The sequence below is a fragment of the Limanda limanda genome, chromosome 15, assembly GCF_963576545.1.
Source record: "Limanda limanda chromosome 15, fLimLim1.1, whole genome shotgun sequence".
NCBI lineage: Eukaryota > Metazoa > Chordata > Actinopteri > Pleuronectiformes > Pleuronectidae > Limanda > Limanda limanda.
The window spans coordinates 14,197,188-14,222,191 of NC_083650.1; the positions used below are offsets into that span (position 1 = coordinate 14,197,188).

Sequence of the window (25,004 nt, forward strand, 5' to 3'; positions counted from 1 at the left end):
CACTGGTCACCGCTCCCAGTGCTTTGACCAAATCACCTGAGTAGAAATCCAGTAACACGAGACCCCACAGCCTGTTCTGAAACCTGAGAGGCATTTCTGTACCACGGCCAACTCTATTTATTTAGGTTATTTTCTCGTTCAGTGCGTTTCATCACATGTGGTGTAGAGCAGCTTTTTCATTTACGGATAAAAAAGAAGAAAACAACACTCAACACAGATTCCTTTGGAGTCTGCTGAAATAAATAATTGTTGATACCATGGTTACAGTCCATCATGTTTTTGTTGTTGTAAGTCTAACTCAATAAATAAAAGATTTAATGAGCCAAACACAACGAGATGAACCAGCTTCAAAGTGTGCTTCTTTATCCCCCCACCATCTTATGCCTCATGATCAATACTGGTTCTTAAATCATTTAACGGTGAAGCCAGTTTTCTTTTTTTTCTTTTTCATTATTATCTGCTGCTGTCAACAAACACTTGAAATAATTGAATTCTTCAAGGTTTTATCAAATATTCAGAAGGGCTCATTAAGTTCAGTTCTTTCCTGGATTCCAGGTCAGTGTTTGAGCTAAAAAATAAATAAAAAAGGTTGGGTGGGGGGTGGGAGAAAAGAAAAAATTCCTCTGCAGGGGTTACAACAGGTCACTTGCATGTGATGTTTAATGTCTTGCATGGTTACGACATGCAATGGCCCGTACTAGTCTGCATGCTGCTTAATGAATGTTTTCCTCTCTTTCTCTCTGCCTGTCCGTGCTTCCAGAAGACAGCCAAACTGAAGGTGGGTGGGTTGCTGTATTTGTTGGTTTGCATTCTAGCTAAGAAAAAATCTGTATATGTCTACACATTCTCACGGCTGATGAGGCTCCTCAAATAACTGTAAGCCATGCAATGTTTTATACTGGTCGAGGTATTGATAATACTGTAATGGTAAGTCTGGTTACTCTGGTTTTCCTTTGTTTTAGTTTTTTATAATTGTTTTTTAAATACATTTCCCCCCAAAAAATAAAACATTTAAATTTTATGAAAATACAGATAAAAAATTTCTGTTGTATTTATCAGGGGGTAAAATACTGTATTGAAATGGGTAACAGGGATTGTGACAAATCAAGACCAATGCATTTTTGAAGAGATGGATTTGGCTGTTCCAACATAAAAGCTCAGCAGTGCGTCAATTACCTATCAAAAGTTTCTTCTAGTAACCTTGGAGTACTACAGATTTTCTAAGGTACAAATCATAAATGCTTTCATCTCAGGTGTAATTTAGTTTGATTGCCTCAATAACAAAGAACAGCAGGATTTGGACCCTGAACACTGCAGAACCTTTCATTTTCACTGGAATGTTTAAAAATCAGATATTGACAAATTCCCTTTTGACCGATGTTTAATTTAAACTCTAACAGCTAGCTTCCATAATCCAGGCAGATAACGTTTGCTCTAGCCACATGCCAGAGAAAACATAAAGTGCTGTTAATTGTGCCTATCGAATTAATTTAATACATTTTAACTGTTACTTAAGCGATTTGCTTCTTAAGATGGCGCAGTGACCAGACCATGTCCCATCCTCCTCATCTGTACAGCCGTTTTCAGACATGAACTCCAGAGTGGGTCCAGACTTTCTCTGCTCCGACGGGTTCACAACAGCAACAAATCCCAGGGTCCAGGCGAGGGGGGGGGTGCAGCAGGCAGAAGAAGGACGTAACATATTAATTCCTGACACTGGCATTGGCTCTTACCACCACAAACTCTCTTCACATCTTCGTCGACACTTTCTATGTTTTCGTCACTGCTTTTTACATGTTTTTTAACATTTTTGCGCCTGCCACATGTTGGAAACCTCACCCCCACTGGCTCGCGATAATTCCTGTGGGGGATCTCCCGCTGTTACATCGTTGCCGTCGCTCACTTTGCGTTACAGCCCCTGCGGAGAAAGTCTGAAGGATCTCTGGAGTTCAGTGCGTGTCTGAAAGCAGCATATGACACAAATGCTACACGGACGCACGACTATTGTTGTTGAAGGTCAAGGTAAAACAGGCTTCAGCTGTATTTGTGTTGAGCGACCGCTCTGTCAGGGCAATGTAGGATAAGTAAGTTTGGGTACTTCACATTTTAGGGAACTACCGGGTCAACCTGAGTTTTCTGAATTTCTGAATGATGTCTAGTAAGTGGCTGATGACGCATCGCAACCAGCTTCGGTTGGCCGAATGCTCCATCGTGCTCGCCCTGTCTGTCCATCCTCCTCTGTTTCTCTCCGTCCCACTCTTTCCTGATCCCGACGCTCCTCAAGTAGCACAGACATCTGCTGTGAAAGAGATGCCTGCCTGCCAGTGTCACACAGCTTCCCATGATCCCTTGTTCTCTGCTGACTGTGCTCTCGTTTCCCTTTAAGGTATGGCACACCTGATGATGGGCGACCAAGGTATGAGCTCCGTTCCTGTATCCCGTCACACTTCCATTGTCCCTCCCGCTCCTGTTGTGTTTGGAAATGTGCGTGCCTCTTACTCGCGTGTGGGGTGCTCAGGCTTGACGCTTCAGATACGGGCTGTCATTTCAATTATTTTACTTACTTTGAATTACCTCATTAATATTCATTCTCACGGTGACTTCCATTTTTTTCCCCCTTTGACCCCGTTTTTTTAACGCCCATTTAGAACCGTTCCCCACTCTGCTGGGTAGCCATTTCATTTCTCTCCATTTTCCCTTCCTTTCATTTTAAGTATTCAAATCTATTGTACATTCTTGTGCTTGACGGGGATGTGGTTCAAGTTAAGGGACCTTTGCATTACCATTATCAGGACACAATGCATGGTGGTGGAAAATAGCTGTCTGAAGTTTTTGGCCACGCTGCTGTTAATGCATGTTGCGAACAGTCCGTCTGTTCTATCTTCATCATTCCATCTCTATGGCCACTGCATATCCTCCTCATGTAGCAGAGCAATGTGAAGTATTGTTCTTCTCTTCCAAGTTTCCATTTCTTTGTCCCCTTTGCCTTTCTTTCTTATATTTACCCATATGTGTCGCCATCAAGCCTCCTTCTCCTCTCCTCTGTCCTTCTCCAACATAACCATGACACTTATCGGTGTCTCCTCTCCTTCTGTTCTTCCTTTTTGTCTGGAATCTGCTTTCTTCATGGAACATTTCATCAATTCTCATAGGTAAAAGTAAAGGTACAGCTGTTTTGATTATCTGAATTCATTTAGCTATGAAAGCAGTGTTTGTGGCTCGCATACTCATGCTAAATGAAGTATATAAAGTCATTGGCATTTTTTCAAATTGCTTTCTCAACTTTTAATGAAAGCTTTTCAAGGTAGGTGCCGCTCTGCTTTGCATTCACCCGTTTAAGCTGTGCCCACTGTCTCTCTTCTGCTTTGTGCATGGGAATCCTCAATGAGATTCATGGGGTTATTTGAACAGAACAATAGTTTCTGCTCTAGTTCCAGTACACCTCTACCACTCAGGGGTAACTACACTCTTTTTGTTCAAATAATGGGGTTGCGAGTGAGGCTTGATCATAGTGCTATGGGCCTCCCATCCTGGCTGTGATCCTCACCTCTTCTCCCCGTGGGGTAAGTGGATTTCTGATCTTTCCCATTTGACTCTCCTCCTCAGGGCAGAGAGGGGAACCTTGGCTTCTAAGGTCCCTACTGAGCATTCAAGGTAAAACTTTGATTCTTTCAAGTTGGTTACTAAAGTTAAGTCAAATTTAGCAAGTCATCATGAGCTGGCTAGAGTGTGGGTAACCTGAATGTCAATGTGTACGCTTTATTTAATGTAAAATTATGCAAAACTTTATAAATTATAATATAAGAAGCAGTTTTTAACACTGTGACATTCAAGTGTCCCACTTGCATTCTGGAACATTTGTTTTTCTTCTTTTATGTTGTTCTTGATGTTGCTTTGAAATGTACCAGGTTATTCATTTAGGTTTCACAAATTCTCATTCAGAATTTTGGTACATTTTTATTACTTTACACCGACAATAAAATAGTATATGTATTAAATGTCTGTTGTCATGAACTTGTGAAGCATCATCTGAGCAGGTAAGTCCTCAACCTGCCCTTTGTAATATATATTTAATGCGATTGTCATGTAGGATGTTACACACATACATGAAATGCACGTACGCACACACACACATACACATACACACAAAACCATTCTTCATGACAAGATTACAGGACTGATTTTTCCATCTCTTAAGGTAAGTGTCATTTCCAATTTACATATACCTGAAATGCACCTTTTGAATATAACTCCACCTTCAAATTACAATTACAATACAAGGACTAATATACTATTTGTCAATGATCCAATTCTGTACTTGGTTCTTTGCACAAGTGCCAATTTTTCATCACAATGATACAGGTCATCCAAAAGATACAAACTGAAATCACATAGTCCATGACCTGGTGAATACTGTCCCTGTGTCAATTTGCTGTTTCACACAAATTAGTCAAATAGTGGATTAAAACCCACTCAGTTTGAATGTTGTATTTAGTGTACACTCCAAGGCTTGATTTGAAACAAACAGGTTTTTACTACTCCAAACCAAACACCCAGCTCGGATGTGGCAGAAGGAAAGCCACAGGGAGAGATTGAGAGAATGCTGATGAGGCACAAATCGGACATACGTAGCACAATGCTTCTAATTTAGGCCGTGGTTTGTTGTCCCTCATGTCGTACACTTTGAAACCTAGTCGGTCCAGTTATGTACTGTGTGGTCTCAAAGACACATTGCCCATTTGAGTATTAAACCGAGAGGCGAGGACAAGCGCCTGTGTTCATTGTCTGCTTTAAGCTTGTGAGAATAGTGTGCATTATGTGAGCTCCCACTGAGGTCCTCCTGTGTCACGTTTAACCACTTGTGTGGTTTATCCGGTGCTTCATGGCTGCTCCTTTGAGGACGGGCTAGTTTATGTGTGCTGCTTTCAGCTTGTGCACCGACACCGGATTCGTGAAAAACCTTGTTCCCATGCAGCTCTGGAGAGCAGGGCATGCAGAGGGATAAGTCGTAATACCACTGGCACACAAATCACTGGGTATTTAATTGCTGTCATCACAATAACTGCCATGCGCAGCTTAAGAGGAACTGCAGGCTGTGCAGGCAGGCTTACAGGTACACTCATTTCTAAATTAGGCCACTTTCTAATGTAATTGCTTTCACTTTCAAAAGATAGAAATGGTCCCTTTTTATTTTACAGACTTACAGTATACGCGCACTCCCGGGGTTTTCATTGAAGTGAGGCCTTTGTTGGTGTGTTTGCTCCTGATGTGCTTTATTTTACTTGACCAATTAAATTGATGTCTTAACTGCAGGGTTCTTGTTCTTTTTATAACACATGAAGCTGTTGCAACAAGGTTTTTTAACTGGGTGCTGCACACTTAAAGGACAACACATCTAACAGATGCCTTCAAAGAGTAACATAGGGCTCATATCCAGAAATCAGCTTCACAAGCCAGATGTGTTGCTCTTTCAGTTTGAAGCTATTCTTTCTTCATCTTTGCTGGATTAGAAGGAGCTGAGGTAAATGTGTAACCAAATCACAGCCATTTGCTGTGTTCAAGCGTCTTTACTTAGTGCAGTTTATAGCTAGCTCGGTAGCTTCATCCCAAGCATGCAATGAATCCTGGGATAGGTTGGTCTGAGAGGGATTCACCCAATGGATCTTCTGTTGCTCAGTGATGATTGGACGCATTTGAAGGTATATTTGAAGTGGGACATCCTCGTTTTTCACTGTTACGCAATCTGTCTTCAGATGTAGCCTCCGAAGGACACAGCCCCTGAATTGGGATATATGTATGTGTTAACGAAATTTTGACATATGGGTTATGTTCTCACATATACAATTCCCCAAAGTAAAAATCCACAAAGTTGAAATATACATCAATAATTTGGTGTTTTTTTACATTTATGAATGAAACCTGAGCCACTTGAGACAAAACCAATGCCATAATCACTCCTTGATCAAAAATAAAGTTGCATATTGGCAATGGTATAGTGGATGTTAACAAATACATTAACAGCTTACCTTCCATGCAAGTAGATTCAAATATACATCTTGAGTCTTGGCTATGTTCTGATGCCGATGTCTAATCCAGGTCACGAGACTCTAAAAAAAGCATCTTTATGGAGGTGTGCATATGTTTGCATTCCTCATCTCCTGGTACAGTTATGGATATTATTTAAGCAGGCATTGAGCACAGCCCGGTGAGTAAGTTATGTGGGAGTGTGTTAAGAGAAAGATGTTGAAAAAAAGCCTCACTTTATGTACAGTATGTGGGATTTTCAGGTTCCACACATTTACAACAGCACGAGCTTCAGTGTAGATTTTTTATCTGCATACGAGATCATAATGGATTATCATTTAACTCCTGATGCTTTAACTCCATCACCTCAAACATTAGCCACATAATTATATTTCTATTTTACATTATTTTATATAATAGTAATTTCAAATCTGTAAAAATCTCTGCTGTAGTGCGTGATAGTTTTTGTATTTAACTTGTTCATAAGGAATATAATAACAGTCATGTACATTGGCTTGAATATTCCTTAAGTCAATTGTTCCCTAAGAAGACACTGACACAATTTGTCTCTATTTTGCTTGTGAGGCTGCTTATTAATACCCCTTTGATGTCATCTTCAGCCATCACATGAACATTTTCATGGATTTTAAAACAGTCAAGGAAACAGAAGTGTCTGAAATCCATATGGAGTGATACAATTCCTCTTATGATCTGGCTTTTGTATAAGTGACATCATCGGGGGGGTAAGAGTGCGCACCTGAGCAGAGCGTCAGAGTGGAAGGTGAGGAAGAGGCAGCGGAGCGATGGGATCACGATAGAGTTGGGTGCTCTCACGTTTGCTTCTTTCCATTTACAGTTGTGTTGACAGGTTTGTGAGATGGCAGCTGAAATTTACTGGTTGTCGGGATGTGACAACATAGATTTCCACATGTGACTGACCAGGCATGTGAGATAAATGTCACATGAAATGGAAGGATTTGTCAATGTACCGGTGTAGTAGATATTCACAGCGTCATGTTGAGCTTTAAGGGCTATGTCTAGGTGCTTGTGTGATACTGATGAGCGTAGCAGTGGTGAAAAATATGAAAAAAGGGAATTGAGTAGTTTTTGAAAAAGTTTAGAAACCATTTACTTATGCAGAAGTTCTATTTTGCTGCTCGGAAATGGTACATGCATATTGAAAAGATTAATTTTCAGTGTATAAAAGAGCGAAATGTACAGAGAGCTGCTTTATATGTTCTGATGATGGTTGTCAACTCGGAGTAGTTCATCTGCAGCACACGGGGACTTTGCAAACACGGCGTAACAAGTTCCTCTAAATAATGCGGAACAGCATATCAGAGCGTAACTTATCAAGACTTGTTTGCCGTCTTTATGTGACAGCTAACACAATAGCATGTGGTGTGCGTTGAATCAACAACAGATGTTGCCTTTGTAGCTTTACATAAAACCTGGCAGACTTGTCGGTGAGTTCCTCTCAGATTCACTGACTTCCTCCGCTCTAACCCGACACATTAAACACATCTTTAATACGTTTTAATGTCCGTGGTCAGTAGATGATCCTAAGTGAGGGCTACTCAGAGCGAACAACACCTTACAGTCAGTGTTCGTCTGTACCCTCATCATGTGAAATGTCAGGGGAAGTGCTGTTTGAGAACTTGACTCAGGATTCCCCACAAAAACTCAATTAGGTTTATCTCTAAAGTCGGGGCATATGGGTGATGTCATCGCCATCTGGTCTAAAAGACCCAAACTGTGGAGCCCAACCAAAGCTGTTTTTTTGTTTTGTTCCTAATCAGTGAATGATTGTGATTGTATATGAAAAATAACAGTAAAACTTTAGTTTAGTGTTATGTTCGATCTCTTTAACTAAGCAGGTGATTTACTGCCATGGCGATGAAAACAATTGTGTATTCAGTGTTTAATCTTCCAGGAGGCAAAGCTTTCAAAAGTGTCAGTGAAGTAGAAATGCGAGTTCTTACAGAAAGTCGGGGATCTGCCTCCGCCCTGAGTTTTTCTCTTTTCCTTTGCAGCTTCTGTCACATTCAAACAGCTCTTAAAGAGAAACTCACTTGGAAATTACAAACATGGAGGTGAAGGGAAAATGTTTACCGTGGCAATATTTCTTCAAGTGTCACACAGTCTTGCTCAGTTTCAGGTTTGAAGTCTTGGCAAATATGTATCTCTCACGTCTTTGGGGAGATTTCTGCCAGGAAATCCTCAAGTCTTCTGGCATACCTTTTTTTGTTTTCTTCTTTCTCTGAAAGCTTAAGCAAATATTCCTGTTGACGGACCCAAAACTTCAAAGCTCATCCCTTAGCACGAAAGTCATTGAACGGATGAAAGCCAGCTCCTCCCCACAATATCTTTAAAAGCTAATGTTGAAAGATAAAAAAAAATGAAATTAAATGACAAACGCTGAGTTACAGTGATTTACTTCACTAAAACCCTCATTAGCTGCAGGCGACAGACCCCTCAGGGCTGCTGCGAAGATGTGTAATTGTCGCTCCGTCTAAAAAGAACTAGTAGAGAGGAACAGACGTGGTTCCGTGTAGCTGTATTTGCATCGAGTCGAGGAAATGCTGCCGGAATTCTTTCAAAATGTGTTTCACACCTCTAATTATTCATGTTCCTTCATAACAATAGTGTGAAAAACATGATTCATGTTCGAGGGAGAGGGAAAGTGTGTAATTATGTAGCGAGATATGAGAGGATTTGATCAAATAATAATCTTTGGTCACTGATACACAGATCTGATACGTCGGAATTCGATTTTAAACAGATTCTGCTTGAGACAAGTAGAATCTGGATAAGAGGGACGAGGTTCTGGAGCCGGAAGCCTTCTGGTTTCGGGTTTTAGTTTGACCAATCACGTTTGAGCAGGCACAGTGAGCACAGAGCGCAGTGACCAAATGCAAGGGTTATATCAGCTTTTCTGATTCTGATTCATTCTAATGAACACGTACACAACCTATCACTCTATTACACATGCCTACGAGAAGTTTTTTAAAGAAGGTATTTAAATCCCATATTTAAGAGGTGATATACAATTACACAATCAAAGCCATACGAAACCCTGTAACTTCCTCAAGGACAGAAATACAGTGTTGAATTGAAATCTTTTTTCAGCTTATTTATTTGCCTTAAAATAAATCAATGTTTTTTGTGTTAAAATATGCTTTGTGCGTAATAAACTGCCAAATCAAAGTGACTTTCTGAACTCAGGTTTGGTCATTTGAATAACTCGCTGCAATCCAGCTCACCATCTGCTTTGTCTGTGAAGCTGACGAGTACAAAAACATAATATAATAATACTCAAATAAATCAGTTCTGAGGGGAAAAGTTGTCCCTTTTGAAACATACAATTAATTCAAACACCTGAGAGTGTAGGTCAGTTGTCAAAGCCACCTGGTTGATGGAATATTACTTTAATTCCTTAATATTTCATTAACTTTAATAAAAACTGTTATTATTATATGAACTGATGATGAAGGTATTTAGTAAATTAGAGTTGCTGCTTTTCCATCACCTCTATTATTTGTAAAGATTCATGATTTCCATTGAATTCAAGATGTTGAGCTGGTTTTCTTGTTGGACTCATTGCAGAGATTCTCCCATCAAACATTATAAAATTAAGACTTCATACACAGGGAATTTAGCTTATCTACTGGTGACTAATTTACCTCTCCGGTGCCTTCAGCGGCCAGGTCACCTGTTCCATACACCAGCCAAGGGCCCTCTGTGTTTACTACAAACAAGGTAATTGTACTTGATGGGTCACAGAGGCAGTTTTCACAGCTACAGAAATGGAGAAAAAGACTCCTTTGCAGTGCAGGAGAGGGGGGCTGCGGGGGGGACTGTAATTGCCGGGAGTGAGATTTGTGTATCTTGACGTGGCAGATTGGCAAGACTGCACTAAATCTCCACAGATTAGTACATTACCACAGATTCTCCTGAGGGGGAGGCAGGAAGATACAGAGCGAGTGAAGGACTTAAAGACAGAGAGGCCTCTCTCTCTCTCTTTCTCTCTCTCTCTCTCTTTAAAGAATGAGCACAAGAAAATGGGCAGAGAAAGGAAGAGGGGGCACAATGTGGAGAGAAGAAGTGCGATAAAGTGGGATTATAAAACAGAGGCATGTGATTATAATAGACACAGAGGGAAAATAAAGTGATGAAGGGAAAGAGAAACGTTCAGACTGTTGCCTGAAGTTCTATGAGCGTGTTTTTTCTTTTTAAAACAAAATCCCGCTTTTTTTGTTCGCAGCAAGAAAAAAGAAGGTATTTCGGTACATCAGAAACGCCTGTCTGGCTTCCTGATGGACATGTTTGGCGTCTCTTTATTCCAGACTCAGCTTCATCGTCAGCATCCTCAATCAGCATCGTACCCTCTCATCTCTCGGCTGTCACCGCCGACAGGTTTTCTGAGGCAGGTTTTCTGAGGCAGGCCTCAACGGCGCGTCCGTCATCTGGCGTAGATCAGCGGTGACAAGAAAATCCAACAGCACACTCTTGGATTAATAGTTATCAATGCCTTTCTCAAAGAATATTTACGATAAGAGATGACTGTTCCAAACCTAAAGAGAGGGCGAAGGAGAGCGCGGAATAAAAAGGTTGGATCGATATGAACAAGGCTCATCTGGCTCCCCAGGTGGACTGGAAGGAGATCTGCTCCGGATCAATATTGCTGGTCGATGCCAGTGAGAGACTGCAGTGATGAAAAACTCTATTTCTTGGCCCGCAGAAGGGAGTGGATGAATCGTAGCAGAAAATAGATAAAAGGGAGATACCTATACTTGAGCCGCGGACTGTGAAATGGATCCTTTGAATATCAGTTTGTTTAGTTATATTCCAGCTTTGAGATTGTGGATTATGGCCATTTCACCGGCCTCCGCTGATGGAAAGCTGCCAGGTGTTATTGCGATGCTGCGTGTTGGCGATGGAATCACGCCGCTGCTTTCTGTAGGTTTTAAGAAGTAGGAGGAAAATGCTCATAATACATGTTTATGGAGTGACGTACAGCACTGCTTTGTGTAGGTTATTTATGAGAGCAGGCACGTGGCTTATCTACCTTCAGAGAGATTATTTCCCCCCAGTCGTTATTGGTCCATTAATCATCTCCCGTTACACCGCGAGTCTGCGGCATCCGACTTAATGTAACCACGCACACAACAACCACAGAACAGGTCAACATTTATCCATCCTGGTTATTGATATGATAAATAGATATACTAAATTAAACTACAATCAGAACTTGAGACTTCTTCCACGACCTTCTGTGAATATTTCTGTGCCACTGCCCAGGCTGGATGCCGTTTCAGTGATGCATAGCGGGGTAATGGCAAGGCTCCCTGTGGGAAATTGAATAGTCCATTTCCAATCGAGTGTGCCCTGAAAAATCCATGGGGGTCAGTGGCAATTTGTCTCAGGAGGTCTGCAGTGAGAGTCATTACGTTCAAGACCAACATGTCCCGAGGGACAGAACCATTCTGTAGAGGGAGACTTGAATTCCCTATTTGATACGTATGAAATATTTCCCTTCTCTTCCTGCATTTCCTACAGTAAACAGGTGAGAAGATTTGCCCCTCTTCTCCTCAGAGGAGTTACATATGAATTGCCAGTTGCATAACAGCAAAAAATAACACAATATAACAAACGATTTTCTTCCGCTACTATGAAGGAAGCATCTCACTAACCTATTTTTTGGAGTCTCACAAATTGTCTCTTCTGAGATTACAGATGTCATGTGTTTAAGCAGTAGTAGGATGACTTAAAGAAATGTTTTCTGATATAAAGACAGATTCTTTTCTGAGCTCTTGCCATGTGAGCTCATTCTCCTCGTGCTTGTTGTTGTTTGGTAACCACAAGTCCTGACGTTGCTGTATTTAAAGATCCTGGCTGTGGCTTTTTTCCGAGGGAATCGCTTAAGTATTTATATGCAGTTAGTGTTGACTGTGTGGCTAATTTGTAGGCTGGACACTTCTATTCTGTAATTATATCCATGTGGTTAAAGCAACTCTTTGCCAATGTGATTTCTCAGAGATGGTCCGGGCTGAGGATTTCGTGGTCGATCGATTCGCTTGGATGACATTTTACGTTTTGTGTTCATGACTGAAAATGACAATAAACAATTCAGTGTAAATCTCTGCTCTGATTTATACATAATAAGGCAATATTTAAAAAAAAATGAGAACGATAACACTCTCATATATGGTGTTTCCGGTTTACAATAGTGCAACATGTCTTTGAATGAAACATGAGGTTTACATACAAAACCATCCTGCTGTATTCTGCTGCTCATCTAAAGACATGTTTTTCACTGTGGATGCAGTACTTGCATGTAAAGACGTCGGCCTCTGTGGTATTCATTTGCCCTTCCCTCTCATTTCCTGCCTTTTTTTCTCTCCCTCTGCTGCTTAAATTCAAAACAGCCATACGTTCCCCACACATCCTTAAAGCGAGAACAAACTGATGAGAGACAGTGGGAGATTACATGACCCCACTTGATCTATAGCTGCTGTATCGATGAGTTCTTAGCTTAGTTCAGCTCAGGAGTGTTTTGTCTTACGGATGACATCTGCCTCAGAGGCCATTACTGTTTTCCATTGTCTTGTCACGAGGAAGGAAATCCGAGGAGTTGTGATGTCACCATGGAGATCAGGGCTAAGATAAATGTAGCTTATTAACTACTTCCTGAAACACTAGAAAAGTGGTATTAGCTAAGGCTGGTTTATAAATATGTAATACGGTTACTTTTTCACAACACCACATAAGCTTGGCATTGTATGCAAGCTGCAATAACCAGTATAAAGTTGAAGCAATTTTGGATGTGGTCTTTAAAAAGAGACACCTCATGCTTCCCTTCCAACCACGAAAGAGAACCTGTGGCAGCCTTCAGTTGTCATTAAAACTCAAAAGGTGATTAGTTTTTCCATTTTGAAATACTGTAAAAAACATGGCGGCCTCCATGGAGAGGACCTGCTCCAGATTTAAAAAAAAGTATTCAAGTTTAGATCACAAAGACTTTTTTTTCAATCGATTATATGAATATTATTATTATAGAATGGATTTTTTAATAGATCCCCTCACCTAAATCTTACACACTGGTCTGTTAAAGAAAGTAAAGGAAAATTCCTTGGTCTACCCTTAACACCAAAATGTTATGGGTTCTTCACTGGCTCATACCAAACCCTTCCACCAAGTTTTGTGATAATCCAACCGACAGTTTTTGCGTAATCCTGCTAACTAACTTACAAACAAACCAACAATGATAAGAACATAACCTGCTAAATGGGGGTACAAATTCCTTTAATGCTGCTAAAGAATGTGAAAACCAGATTGATTTCCAGTCTAATTGCTAAAGCAATTTTGGAAGTAAAAACCCTTGTGGTTAATATCCTTGTAGTTTTCTCTAAGGTAGGTTTTAATATCTCTTTTCCAAACCCTCGTCTCAGCATTTTCATTGACAAATACAACGATGATCGAGAATTCCGCTGAAAAAAAAACTTGGTTGTTGATTTTCGGGATGAACATTTGCTCGTGACCCATTTGATAAAAGCTAAACCCCTGTGTTGTTCTAATTATTAAATGTAGCTCGCTCCACAATTTGAGGAGGAGACTTCTCACGTCCTGAACGTATTATTTTAAATGGTCAAATGACAGTGTTGTATTTGCCACCTCATTTAAAGGCAAAGCTGAACTCCAATAGAGTAAATAAGATTTTGCAGCATTATTTTGAAGTCATGTAAAATCCCTCTAATGGTGATTTGTCCGAGCTAATCATCTCACCAACCTGCTGTTAAAGATTCATTTCAGTACAACAATCAAGGATAAAACTAGGGATTTATCATCCACATCTCTCCAGTGGCCTCCACATAACTCATGAATTATAGATGAAACTAATTGTTTCATTTGTGGTTATTCCCTTTGGTGTTGCAGTTATCTATCATTTTTCCCCCCCTTGCTGATCTCTATCACTGTAATAGGTGTGTTTTGTAAGAAGCCTGAATCCAAACGCCCATTACAATTAAGCTCCTCGAGGAACGACAATCGTACAAAAGAACGACTGTTTCTGTTGTTTCGCTACATCACAGCAAGGGAGCGGATTACTGGAATTCAAAGGATTTTTATTTTTCAGAATTAAATCTAAGTTCTCCCCAAATACTTTCGGCGTTTAAGATAAATAAGTGCAATTAAATGTCAACACTGTATCGTGTTGTGTAAATGTTGTGTAAATTCAAACCTAAGCACACACACAGCAAGTGTTTTTCCTAGCTCCATTTAATTACCCTGTCAAGTAGCTACTCGCGTGTTCAAATAGCGAATGCACTTGCAGTGATCTGGATGTGTTGGTTTAAAGATGAGGTGTGGTCGGCGCATTGATGCCACATTGATGTGCTAAGCAATTACCCTTTTGACGAAATAATGCCTGGTGTGAAGTCAGTGGTGCAGTGTTTCACTGTTGTTGCAATGGAGCATCATCAAGACAGTAATATGCATCTACACAGGCGGGTGCACATCACGTGTCAGTCTCTTTTAACTTCTGTAAAATCTGCCACGATAATAACAGTCTGCAAGCCCGACCTGGCTCTGACGAGACGGCCCTCTGATTGGTTTATTGTATGCTACGTCCAAGCTACACCTATTATTGATTAGAGACTAAGTTAAACCCTTTTGAACCATCCGTCAAACAGCCGTTTAACGAGTTAAACTGAATTTGTACACACACAATAAATGAAATTGCACCATATGGTTCAGATCATTCAATTCATTTTTATTTGTGCGAATTCAAAACAAACACCTCAAGGCTCTTTACATAGTATTGTTTAGACCTCACAGTTTTATAGAGATACTCAAGGTCATAGTTAAGTTCCTTCAGACTGATTGTTTTAAAAGGAATGATAAAAAAAAAATTACTTATAGAAATAATGATGTTATTAATGAATGCCGTGTCAGTAATAGTAATGATAATTATAATATCAATAACTCAAATCCAAATTGTATTTGTACAGAGCCAGATCATAATTTACATTATCTCAAGGCACTTGACATAGAAGGTCAAGATCTTAAAAATGATGGACAAACCCAACAGTTAATGAGCAAACACTGGCGACTGTGGAGAGATGAAAACTCATTAATTAGAAGAAACCTCTAGCAGAACCAGACTCAATATGGGCGGCCATCTGCCTTGACCGGTTGGGGTGAGCAGAGACAAATGGGGACAAGAGGAGAGGTGGGTGAAAAAGAGGGGACAGAAGAGAGAGAGAGAGACTATGAAAGGGAAAAACCACAAGGTTAGTGACATGTAGTAAAATAAATGGAGGGCAGAGAGACGGAGATAGTGAGAGAGAGAGAGAGCAGTTAAGGCCAGTAGCGGCATAACTAGGGGATGGTTCATGACTCACCAGCCCAACCTGAATGTAGAGAGGGTGTCTGCCTCCGAGCCCAGAGTGGTAGCTGGTTCCACAGCAGAGGAGCCTGGTAGCTGAAGACTCTACCTCCCATTCTGCTCTTACAGACTCTGTAGGAATCACAAGCGTGCGTTTTGGGAGATCTTTGATAAATGAAGTGGCATTTTGTATGTGAGGAGCAGGATCTTGAATTCTGTTCTGATTTGACAGGGAGCCAATGCAGAGAACTTGTCCAGAATAAAAATTAAAATAATGATATATAATAATATATAATGTGTGCTCAGATTCTTAAAATAGAGCCTTTCATCTTAGAATTATACTGATGGGACCAGTCGGTACATTTTTTTAATCAAAAACTAAATTTTCAAGTTAAATGTTAAAGTAAGTGTCATAATTCTAAAATAAGAATTTCTTTGCTTTAATGCAATACCATATTGACCCGGTTGAAAAAGTAGGAGCTTCTAATTAAAAAGACCGAAGCGTGTTTACCTATCATTACTGGATAAACCTTGTGCTGCCAGTGGGGAGTGACATTATGAACTGTAAATATATTGCTTCTGCACAGTCCTGCTGAGGCCGTAATTCCCCGTCCCTGAGCTCAGGTGAAGGTCAACGGGGGAGCTGTCAAAACGTCCATGTTGCCCTGAATGTGCAACCAAGGCAAAGCTCCCAAGAATTAAACTGACTTTTCGAATCAGGTCAACCTGGATCATTAATTTTCGTTTTGTCGGACGTTACTTATTTATCCTTGGGTTTTGCAATGTTAAGCGTTGTGGGATTGGGCTCGATTTTCCCATGAGACAGTGAGCGTATATTTTGAATTTGAAATGTAGCAGCACGCCAAGCGTTGAGACTACCTTGAGAAGTTAAACCATGTGTGGATTACGTCAGCCTCTGGTTACTCTGCACTTGCCTTAAATCATTTCTGGTGTTGAGAATAGTCTCTTCAACCATAAGAAATTAAAAAAGCAGATTAATTCAAAAATGTCTCCGAAACATTCCCTGAACACTGAGCTTCTTAGCTTCTATGTTCAGGGAATCTCTTTGATATCGTGTTTCAGTCCCTTTGTGGATCTGCGCATTATCATTTTATTGTACCTGCTTTACAGTAACATTTGAGCTAAGGTCTTAAGTCTAAGTTTTAACAAGCGGTAATTTAACCACTGGTTAAGACAAGTTTAAGAACAAACAAGCGTCTTAAGTTAATGTAATGATAAGGAACATAACATCCATTGGCAGTATAGAGAACTGTATATATTATATCAAACATTTGATTAATAAATGATTGCTCTAAGTTGGGAATAAGCTCACAGCGATGCAATTTTTTTGTATTATTTATGAAGACTGTATGGGGCCCTACTTTTCTGGTGGTGGAGAATCACGATATTAAACAAATTAAGGCTCAGATTATCAAATTTTAAATTATATGTAACAATCCACCGACCCATCAAACAGCAGTTTGAGATTAATACTGCTCTGTACATGGGGACTTCATACATGGAAAATTAGATCCCTTTGAAAAAGAGGGTACATTATGATGTATAGTGGCATGTTACTTATTTCTTTATGTTTTCATGTAGAACAAATAGCAAACATAGCAAAGTAAAATAGATTTAATATATCATTATTGAATATTTTCCCCTTTTGCTAGTTTGTCAATGTTTTCCATCAAAGATAGAAAAAGATGGCGTATGATAACTGTTTTAGTCTGCTTTGGATTTACACCAATATATACCTAGAAAAAAACATCATACATGATATTAGTACAAATGTGAATTAATGTATGCACATATCATTCACCTATAGTATTATAATGCAGTATTACTGTACTAACAAGGAATTCACTCAAGAACACCAATGCTGTTGGGACAAGATATGTAAAATGATATTTGAAAAGGAGTTAATTTGAATTAAATCAGTTGTATTGGCTCTTTTACTGTTTTGCAAGCAGCTTATAGTTTGTAACAAGCAACATTCAGACCTGAGGATCTTACATCATGTGCAAAAATAAATTTCTAAGTAAAAGACTTTAGATAGACAGTTGGAAAACTGGTAGATTATTAATACTTGCATTTACATTTTCACAGCACACGAAGGTATAAAGGTAGCATACAAGTTTGCGATGGAGATAATTGTCAGTATCGTGGTTCTGAGGAAACATTATATGTACATCACAATTTAACAGTACTGGAGCTGCATTTTCTCTAAAGGTGTAATTTAGAGGCTGTGTCAGGGACTAAAATAGGCCTGCAGATAAGAGCTGAGGACGCCTTGCACATCATTAAGTGTGAAATATAACAACACACCCCTGAGCCGCCTACTGTTCCCCCGGAGAGACGACAGCTAGATAGGGCTCTGCACAATTAGGGCTGAGAGAGCCACGGACCTACACCTTCCCCATACTGCTTGGCTTTAAAACACTTCTGATGGAGAGTAGTTCAGTGCACCGCTGCATGAATCACCTGCTAACAAAGGAACAGTTCTCCTTCTGAGCATAGTTTGTTCTCTGATCCGGTAAAAGCAACGATGAGGCTAATGCAGTTCTGATTGGGTTTCTGTCCCTGCTAAAGTTGTGCTCGCAACACCTGAGCCCCGAGTGTTCACCAATAGAGGACGATTATCAGCGGAATAATTGCACACCACTTCAAGAACTCCCTTCGAAAAACTGAAGTGTTCTCTCTGTAAAAAGCAGGATGTTGTGGTCCCCTGCCTTGTCTTCCCTTTCCACTCCTTTCTGTCCATGGAAAGCCACTTTGCTGGGAGACTGCAGGCTTATTTCAGAGTTATACTAGGTTGGCTGGAAATGTTGGCGAGGTGTCCTCATTGTAATTCTGTCAGCTTTTAAAAATAATCAAATACCTCTTCGGTGAGTCATTTCATTACACGTTCTGAACAGAAGAATAATTAGAGGCAGTGTGAGGCAACAGCAACATCAACACATCTAATCAAACACCGGCTTTAATTTATTATACATTACAGGCATCTCCAGCAAACTCCTATTACATGTCACCCATCTGCGCATGCAATCCCACACACAGGATCACCGCCACTGTACGCAGCTGCACGGGGAATGGACAATGAATCACGTACATCACCGAGAAAAAGAGTGAATGCTATCTTGACATTGGTATTTTCCAATCTTCCCAATATCCCTCCCACGGCAGAACCCCTGGGATCCAGAGATGAGTTTAAAACAGTCTCCCAACATTGTGATTTTTTTTAGACTGCTGACAAGCTGTTCTCTCGCTATTAAATCCATTTCTCACTGTCAGTGGAGCCGGAGCGGCTCAGATTTGAATGAAGACATGCTGGCGCTCCTGCTGCTGTGGGACCTACAGTATATATACACTGAGGGACAGGGAGTCCGTACTGTGCACTGTGTCACACCTGATGCACTGTTGGGTTATTGACGCAGGCTGTAAGTGATTATAATAAGAAATGTGTTCATGTTTGGAATCATTAACATTATACATTATGGTTAGAAACTATAAAGGTATTGCTATGATACCATTAGCATATGTCTATCTGAAAAGACTATTCCTTTATTATATGATAGTCTTCATACCTTAACGTACCTATAAAAACACCTGGCGTTTTCTGATCTTTCACCTCTATGGTTGAAATTTGGTTAAATTGCAGAAACTATAGCTTAAGTTAAGTGGGAGATTGGTTTCATGGTTAAACAAATAGGGGCTGACTATATATTATGTCTATATATTATTAGTTTTGCCAAATACAAATGCAATTGCTAATTGATTAACAACCTACATTTATTTAAGTGCTACATTTATTACCAACCCTAACCCAAGGTCCTGTATGTTGTTAGATTTAGATGCTAAGCACTAGTTTGCATTCAGCAAAGGTCTTTGCTTCGGGTTAAACGTATTTAAATCACATCCTGTCGCACCATGTCCCTTTTGACACATTTGACATTTTCAATATTTGACGAAGATATCTCTTGACCGAGTGCTTTGATTGTGCCATACAATAACATGGCAGAGTGTTGGTGGGAAACTCAACATTCTGTTTATACCACTAATTTGTTTAGCCAAAGACATTAACTGCCCAGATCGTCTTCAGTGGCAAAAGACATTCTAATAAATGCTTAATTTATTCATCACACATAAGCCCAGCCCTGACCCTAACCTAGGGTCCTGTATGTTGTTAAATTTAGAGTGTAAAAGCCCTCAGCTCACAATTCTGGGAAGGTTTAGCTTTTCAACACAATGTCCACTAAATACACTAGCTCGATCCGGAGTTACTGAGCACATCAGACAGTCCGAAAATATATCCTCTTTAAAACAATTTTAAATAAATTAATGAGATTGTGTCACAGGAAAATAGAGGCACCATTTGTGCTCCCATTATTTTAGTGAAGTATTGTCTTGACTATTAATGACTAATCCTTTTAAACCAGAACCCACACAGCACTCAGCAAATGGCAAACATCACGGCATTATTGCATATTTATATTCTGACATGTAAACATAATTATATTAACACAAAAACCACCACACAAATCCCTCAGTCAGAGATTGATGCGAAGAGAAGAGAGGTGACAATGGGTTTCTGGTACCAAAATGATTGTTATGAACTTTATCTTGAGTCTTATTTGAGAAACAAATGGCCCTGTCATCGAGAACACGCCATCTATAATTCTTTGTCCTCTTTTTTTTTTTTTTTTTTTCATAAACAGTTATTCCGCCTTTACCGTCCTTGGTGCTAGAAGATAAATAAGGGGAATTAATTTGTGTCAGGATGACAGGAAAGCACTGCTCTGTTTGGCAGGAAAAACAGAGCGGAGAGTGTTATTAATGACCAGACGTGTGGACTGCAAGGACCACAGTCGCTCAGAAGGAGGTCAGAGAGAGGGAGGCGAGCCAGGGGGATGGGGAGGACGGAACCAGGCTGTTAATTCAAGAGTAAAGGGAATGTTCAGTAAAGTTTTCGATCAACTGCAGAAACTAGTCTTTGGGACGTTGGATTACCCAGAACCCCTCAGCACTCCTCGTTTGTCCTGCTCCTTTATGGCACACACCTCTCCTTTCACTTGTCCTTGCTGTGTGATGGTGTAATATAAATAACACGATCCTTACCGCTGACTGGGGAGCTGCTGTGTTGTGTTTTGTTGTGTAGAGGCAGCAGTGACGCAACCACCCGACTCCCTTAGACTAAGAAGGAATCATGATTATTTAATAGGAAGCATTGTCAAACTCATTGTGCACTTTTCTGTGAGTTTCTGTAAAATGCCTTTTGCATTAGAATTCAGTTAAAGTCTATAAGTGTTCAAATCGCATGGGGTCTAAAGGAATTGGCAATTAGATTCTGTGCAATTCATCATTGATCATTCGAATGAACAACAAATCAGGATTTATCGTCTAGCTTATTCTCTCAGTCAACTTCTATTACGAGTGATGGGATCCTTTATTTAAATAGCAATTATGTATTTCTGTCAAAGTTAGAATAGTTTTATTTTCTTATATTTTGCCTTTTCAGTTTTAAAGTTTCTTATTCAGTGAAACATGATGTCAAATGCCCCTGTGGTCCAGTCCCAGTTCAGCATAAATTGAATCAAAACGTGATTATGATGGTGGGATTGTCAAATCTGCTCAAACCACCTCAGCATAGTTCATCGGTGAGAAACTCTTAAAAGGTATTTGCTAAATTTTTTTGTTAAATCATAACTGTTGCACATAAAGTCAGTTTTGCATACAGTGCTGGTTTTGATGTTCCGATACCAGCATTGGAAATAACTGAGATATTGGAGAGTACCAATCCAATATCATGTTTTAGATTTGTATTAGTACTTCCCCGATAAAACTGCAATTTAGTTCTCCAGGAAATGACTCATCTTCAGCACTCCAAAATGGCAGTGTTTACTGTTTTTAGAGCTGTGAAGACGACGTGATTTCCAGCAAGGTAGCACAAATTTCAGCAATGTGTTAATATGTCATGATGGAAAATCTGCGACACGTCCCTTATACAAGACTTATGTTCGGAGGTTTGGCAATGGTGTTGTCAGTTACAACACATATTTAAAGGCAGTAATTGTTGAGTATTCCTAGATGTATTTATTTGTGTTCTTTTTAGTTAGGACTGTCAAACTTAATTAAAGTAGTCTACAGCATTTATTCTCTATATTTGTTTTTCAAAGGCCAAACAATAGTAACAATCATCACTTCCATAGGTTAGTAGCATACTGCTATTTAAAATACCAAAGCTACCTTAAAGAACCTCTTATTTTTCTTAATGCACTAGTGTTGGATTGGTACTCGATATCTACCAATACGCACGGTCCAGCTATCAGAAACGACATTTAAAAAACTCGTATTGGAGCACCACATTTTTCTGCTGTTTTAAACTTTTTCTCATCACAACATTTCCCCCCATTTTCCTTTGTACCTTTCTGATAAATCTGTGGCACGTCCTTTTTAAACTCATTCCACTAAACGAACAGTCAGGTGTTGACATGTGTCTAATTATGTCTCACGTTTAATCTGTTATAAAGAGAGTGTTATCGGTTGTTAGCGGCCACTGATGTGTTAATTATGGGTTATATCTTTAAATAGAGCAGTAGGTGACTATAATAGTGTTGTGACTGGGTGATTCGTCCAGACCTTTAATATTAGCAGCCTCATGGAGGGAGCTGTCGGTCCCGAGTTTACTCAGCAGCTCATACATGTTGGAGTCTGTCAAAACATGGCACATTGTTAGCGGTACATTCTTCATGAGTGACTGCTTCATGATTCATTAGTGTGTGGGTAGAAATAGCATGTGTGTGTACGGAAAAGGTGTGTATGGAAGAAGTCGTGTGTAAATGGTCGAACAAACTGGAACAGCGCGGCTTGCCGTTAATTACACATACGTTAGGGCAAAGTTAAATATAGAGCCCACCTTCCTATGGTGAACCCATTACGATAACACGTCCAAATGACCCACTTCATTGCATGAACTTGTGCTCTGCTGTTCACTGTTCATTCCCGACAAAGGTGAAGCGTTGCATTAAGCAGGTTTCTGTTTAGCCTTAGCCTCTTTGAACGGCTGATAACCTTCCACACCTCAAATGTTGCTTCTCTAGACATTAAATACAAAAAATCTACTTGCCAGCTGAACCTTGTTTTAGCTCATACACCACGCTAAAAAAAAACGATGTTATATATTCTTTTTGTAAAGCTGCCATCACAAGTGTCGTCGCTGGGTCAGCTGACGTAAGAACGTGTGAGTCACTGTGCATATTTAGTCTCTAGTGTCAACACCGCGGAATAAAAATACAACATGAATTCATGTTTCCCTCGAGTCTAGAACTTGAGTACATATCAGGCAAAAGGCTGCGATCACAGAAAACAATCCTCTGCCTCCAGCCAGTGAGACGTCGGCACTGACCGAGGCCTCAAAGTGAATATTTGCGCGAGTTTGCAATGTCTTCTTGGAAAAGGATAATGCAATCTTATTGTTTTTCTCCAACATGGTTCTATTGCAAAGAGGTAAACAGTGAAAGGGAGGTTCCCAGTTCAAAAGGTTCATGATTTGATACACAAAGCACTTGATGAAACGATATGCAAGATAAAGCTTTTTTTAAGGATCCTAGTGATTCCGGCGTTTTTCTATTTACCAGGCAAAAAGGGAAGTAAAGTGTTTTATTAAAGCTGCGAGAAGCCGTTTCCTTTTTTTTTGACATTACAGCTAAATCATCTCTTTATCTCTATTGAACAGGTAGAACAGACATTCACAGACAGGTCTAATGGACAAATATGGGACAGAGATACAAAAGAAAAGAGGAAACACTAGAGCACATAAGGAGAAAATTGGATAATAGAAGTAGCTCCCCAACAACTATATCCCAATATTGTACATTGACAATCATTTATTTTGATTTGGAGACGTGGTGAAACATATGAGCATTGCACTACCGCTGTTTGCATTGTTGTAAAGCTCTAAACTGCAGTAGCAGTTGTCGTGCAGAGACAAAGCAAACACACATAAAAGTACACAGACGTATACAGCAAACAGATTGAGCAAAGAGAGGCAAACCATGAGCAGCTGGACAAATAAATATGAATGTTTGTATATCAGGCTGCTTGTTAGTTGGTATTGTATTCCTGTTTTGTATTATACTATATACTCTAATATTGGCATGTCAACTAATTTTCTCAAGTGTCTGCAGTAAACCGCTAATCTCATGCCTTTAGAGTCTGTCATTAAAAATCATTCTGTCGCACTCATGCACTATAAGGGTGGGAAACCGCTCGGCTAATTGTCAACGGCGGCGTGTGATATGTTTTTCAACGCGTAAAGGTCAAGCATGCACTTCACGCTTGTGTGTGTGTGAGTGTGTGTGAATGTGAGTGTGTGGGTGGGTGGCCCTTGGGTGATAGCATCTCCTGAGTATCTTTGGCTATTACACCCACGCGGAGGAAACACAGTGGCCCACAAAAGCTAGGCTGACCTCACAGCTGGCACACATGCATGCAATATGGGCTCATTCGTCTTTTGTTGAGCCTGAATCCGGCAGCATAAAAAGCATGACTGGATTTTGCGCATACGGAACGTTTTTTTTCAGTATTAACAACCCCTATTGAGTTTGTGCTGTTTAAAAGTGCTTTTATTTGATGGTTAAAGTGAATAGGGACTGGAAATGCAGGGAAGGAGAGCACCAGAATGACGTGTGGTCAACAGTTCGGCCAGCGGGGAGTCATACGCACTGCTCAAGGCTTTTGTGCCCATGTAACATGTGCCGTCGCCACTCAGTTATCAGGTAGCATTAACAAGCTTCAATAATTATTTGCACAGACAACCACCTTGCCTCCGAACAAGCGAATCTATATATCGGAGGACTCAGAACGTGTGTTTGTGTGTTTTGTGTGACGATCTGACGGGACACAGGCACAGTTTACATACCTGACGTTACAGGAGTCCTGACAAACATGTGATTATTCCAAAGTAATTAGCTTGTTGGCGTCCCCATGGTATAAAAAAACAAACATGGCTGGTAATTATGAGGAGGAGGTCTTGGGACTGTCGTCTGCGTCTTTTCAGGAGACATAACTCAACGGGGGATTAGACAATGAGATGGGGACAGGATGACACAGGGGGGAGAGGTGGAGGAGGGGGGGGGGTGCATGTGTTGAATGTGTCGATGCTGTCATGGAAGACAAAACAGCCACGTAATTGCTATGCGAGGAAGCCAAACACGGGACGGCGACGCAGCGATGTGGAATTACATGAATAATACAATGTATGTGACTGCAAGTGCCTTTTAAAAGTCAAGTGTGGCCTGCATTGTCTGTATGTTGGTACCCTAATGGGTGTGTTGTAAATAATGGAGATAAACTTACTTCTAATGCTGCAGAGAATTTGACCTTAATTTGTTGAGATTCAAAATAAACCTGTAAATCTGTGGTGATATAACAACCTTTAGACCCACATTCCTGTGAAATACATACGTAAGTACATAAGTAAATTGTGAATATATTAGATTGTAGTGTATGCACCAAATACGTGACTCACATTGTCCGGTGAAGTGTTTGCAGCTTGGCCGTTTGTCTCGATCAGAGGGCCACAGGGTCACTGCGG

At 40.1% G+C, this 25,004-nt stretch overlaps 1 protein-coding gene across 3 annotated transcripts in view; it reads left to right on the forward strand.

Annotated features, from left to right (window-relative positions):
- LOC133020538 (neurexin-1a-like) overlaps positions 1 to 25,004 on the forward strand; it is a 253,681-nt gene that overhangs the window by 15,039 nt on the left and 213,638 nt on the right. For 2 of the 3 annotated variants that reach the window (XM_061087129.1, XM_061087131.1), the window contains exons 2-4: positions 761 to 778; positions 2,387 to 2,416; positions 3,607 to 3,654. In XM_061087129.1, the coding sequence (XP_060943112.1) occupies positions 761 to 778; positions 2,387 to 2,416; positions 3,607 to 3,654 (96 nt within the window). Of the gene's footprint in view, positions 1 to 760; positions 779 to 2,386; positions 2,417 to 3,152; positions 3,165 to 3,606; positions 3,655 to 25,004 lie in introns of all 3 variants that reach the window. The other variant, XM_061087130.1, reaches the window with a different exon arrangement.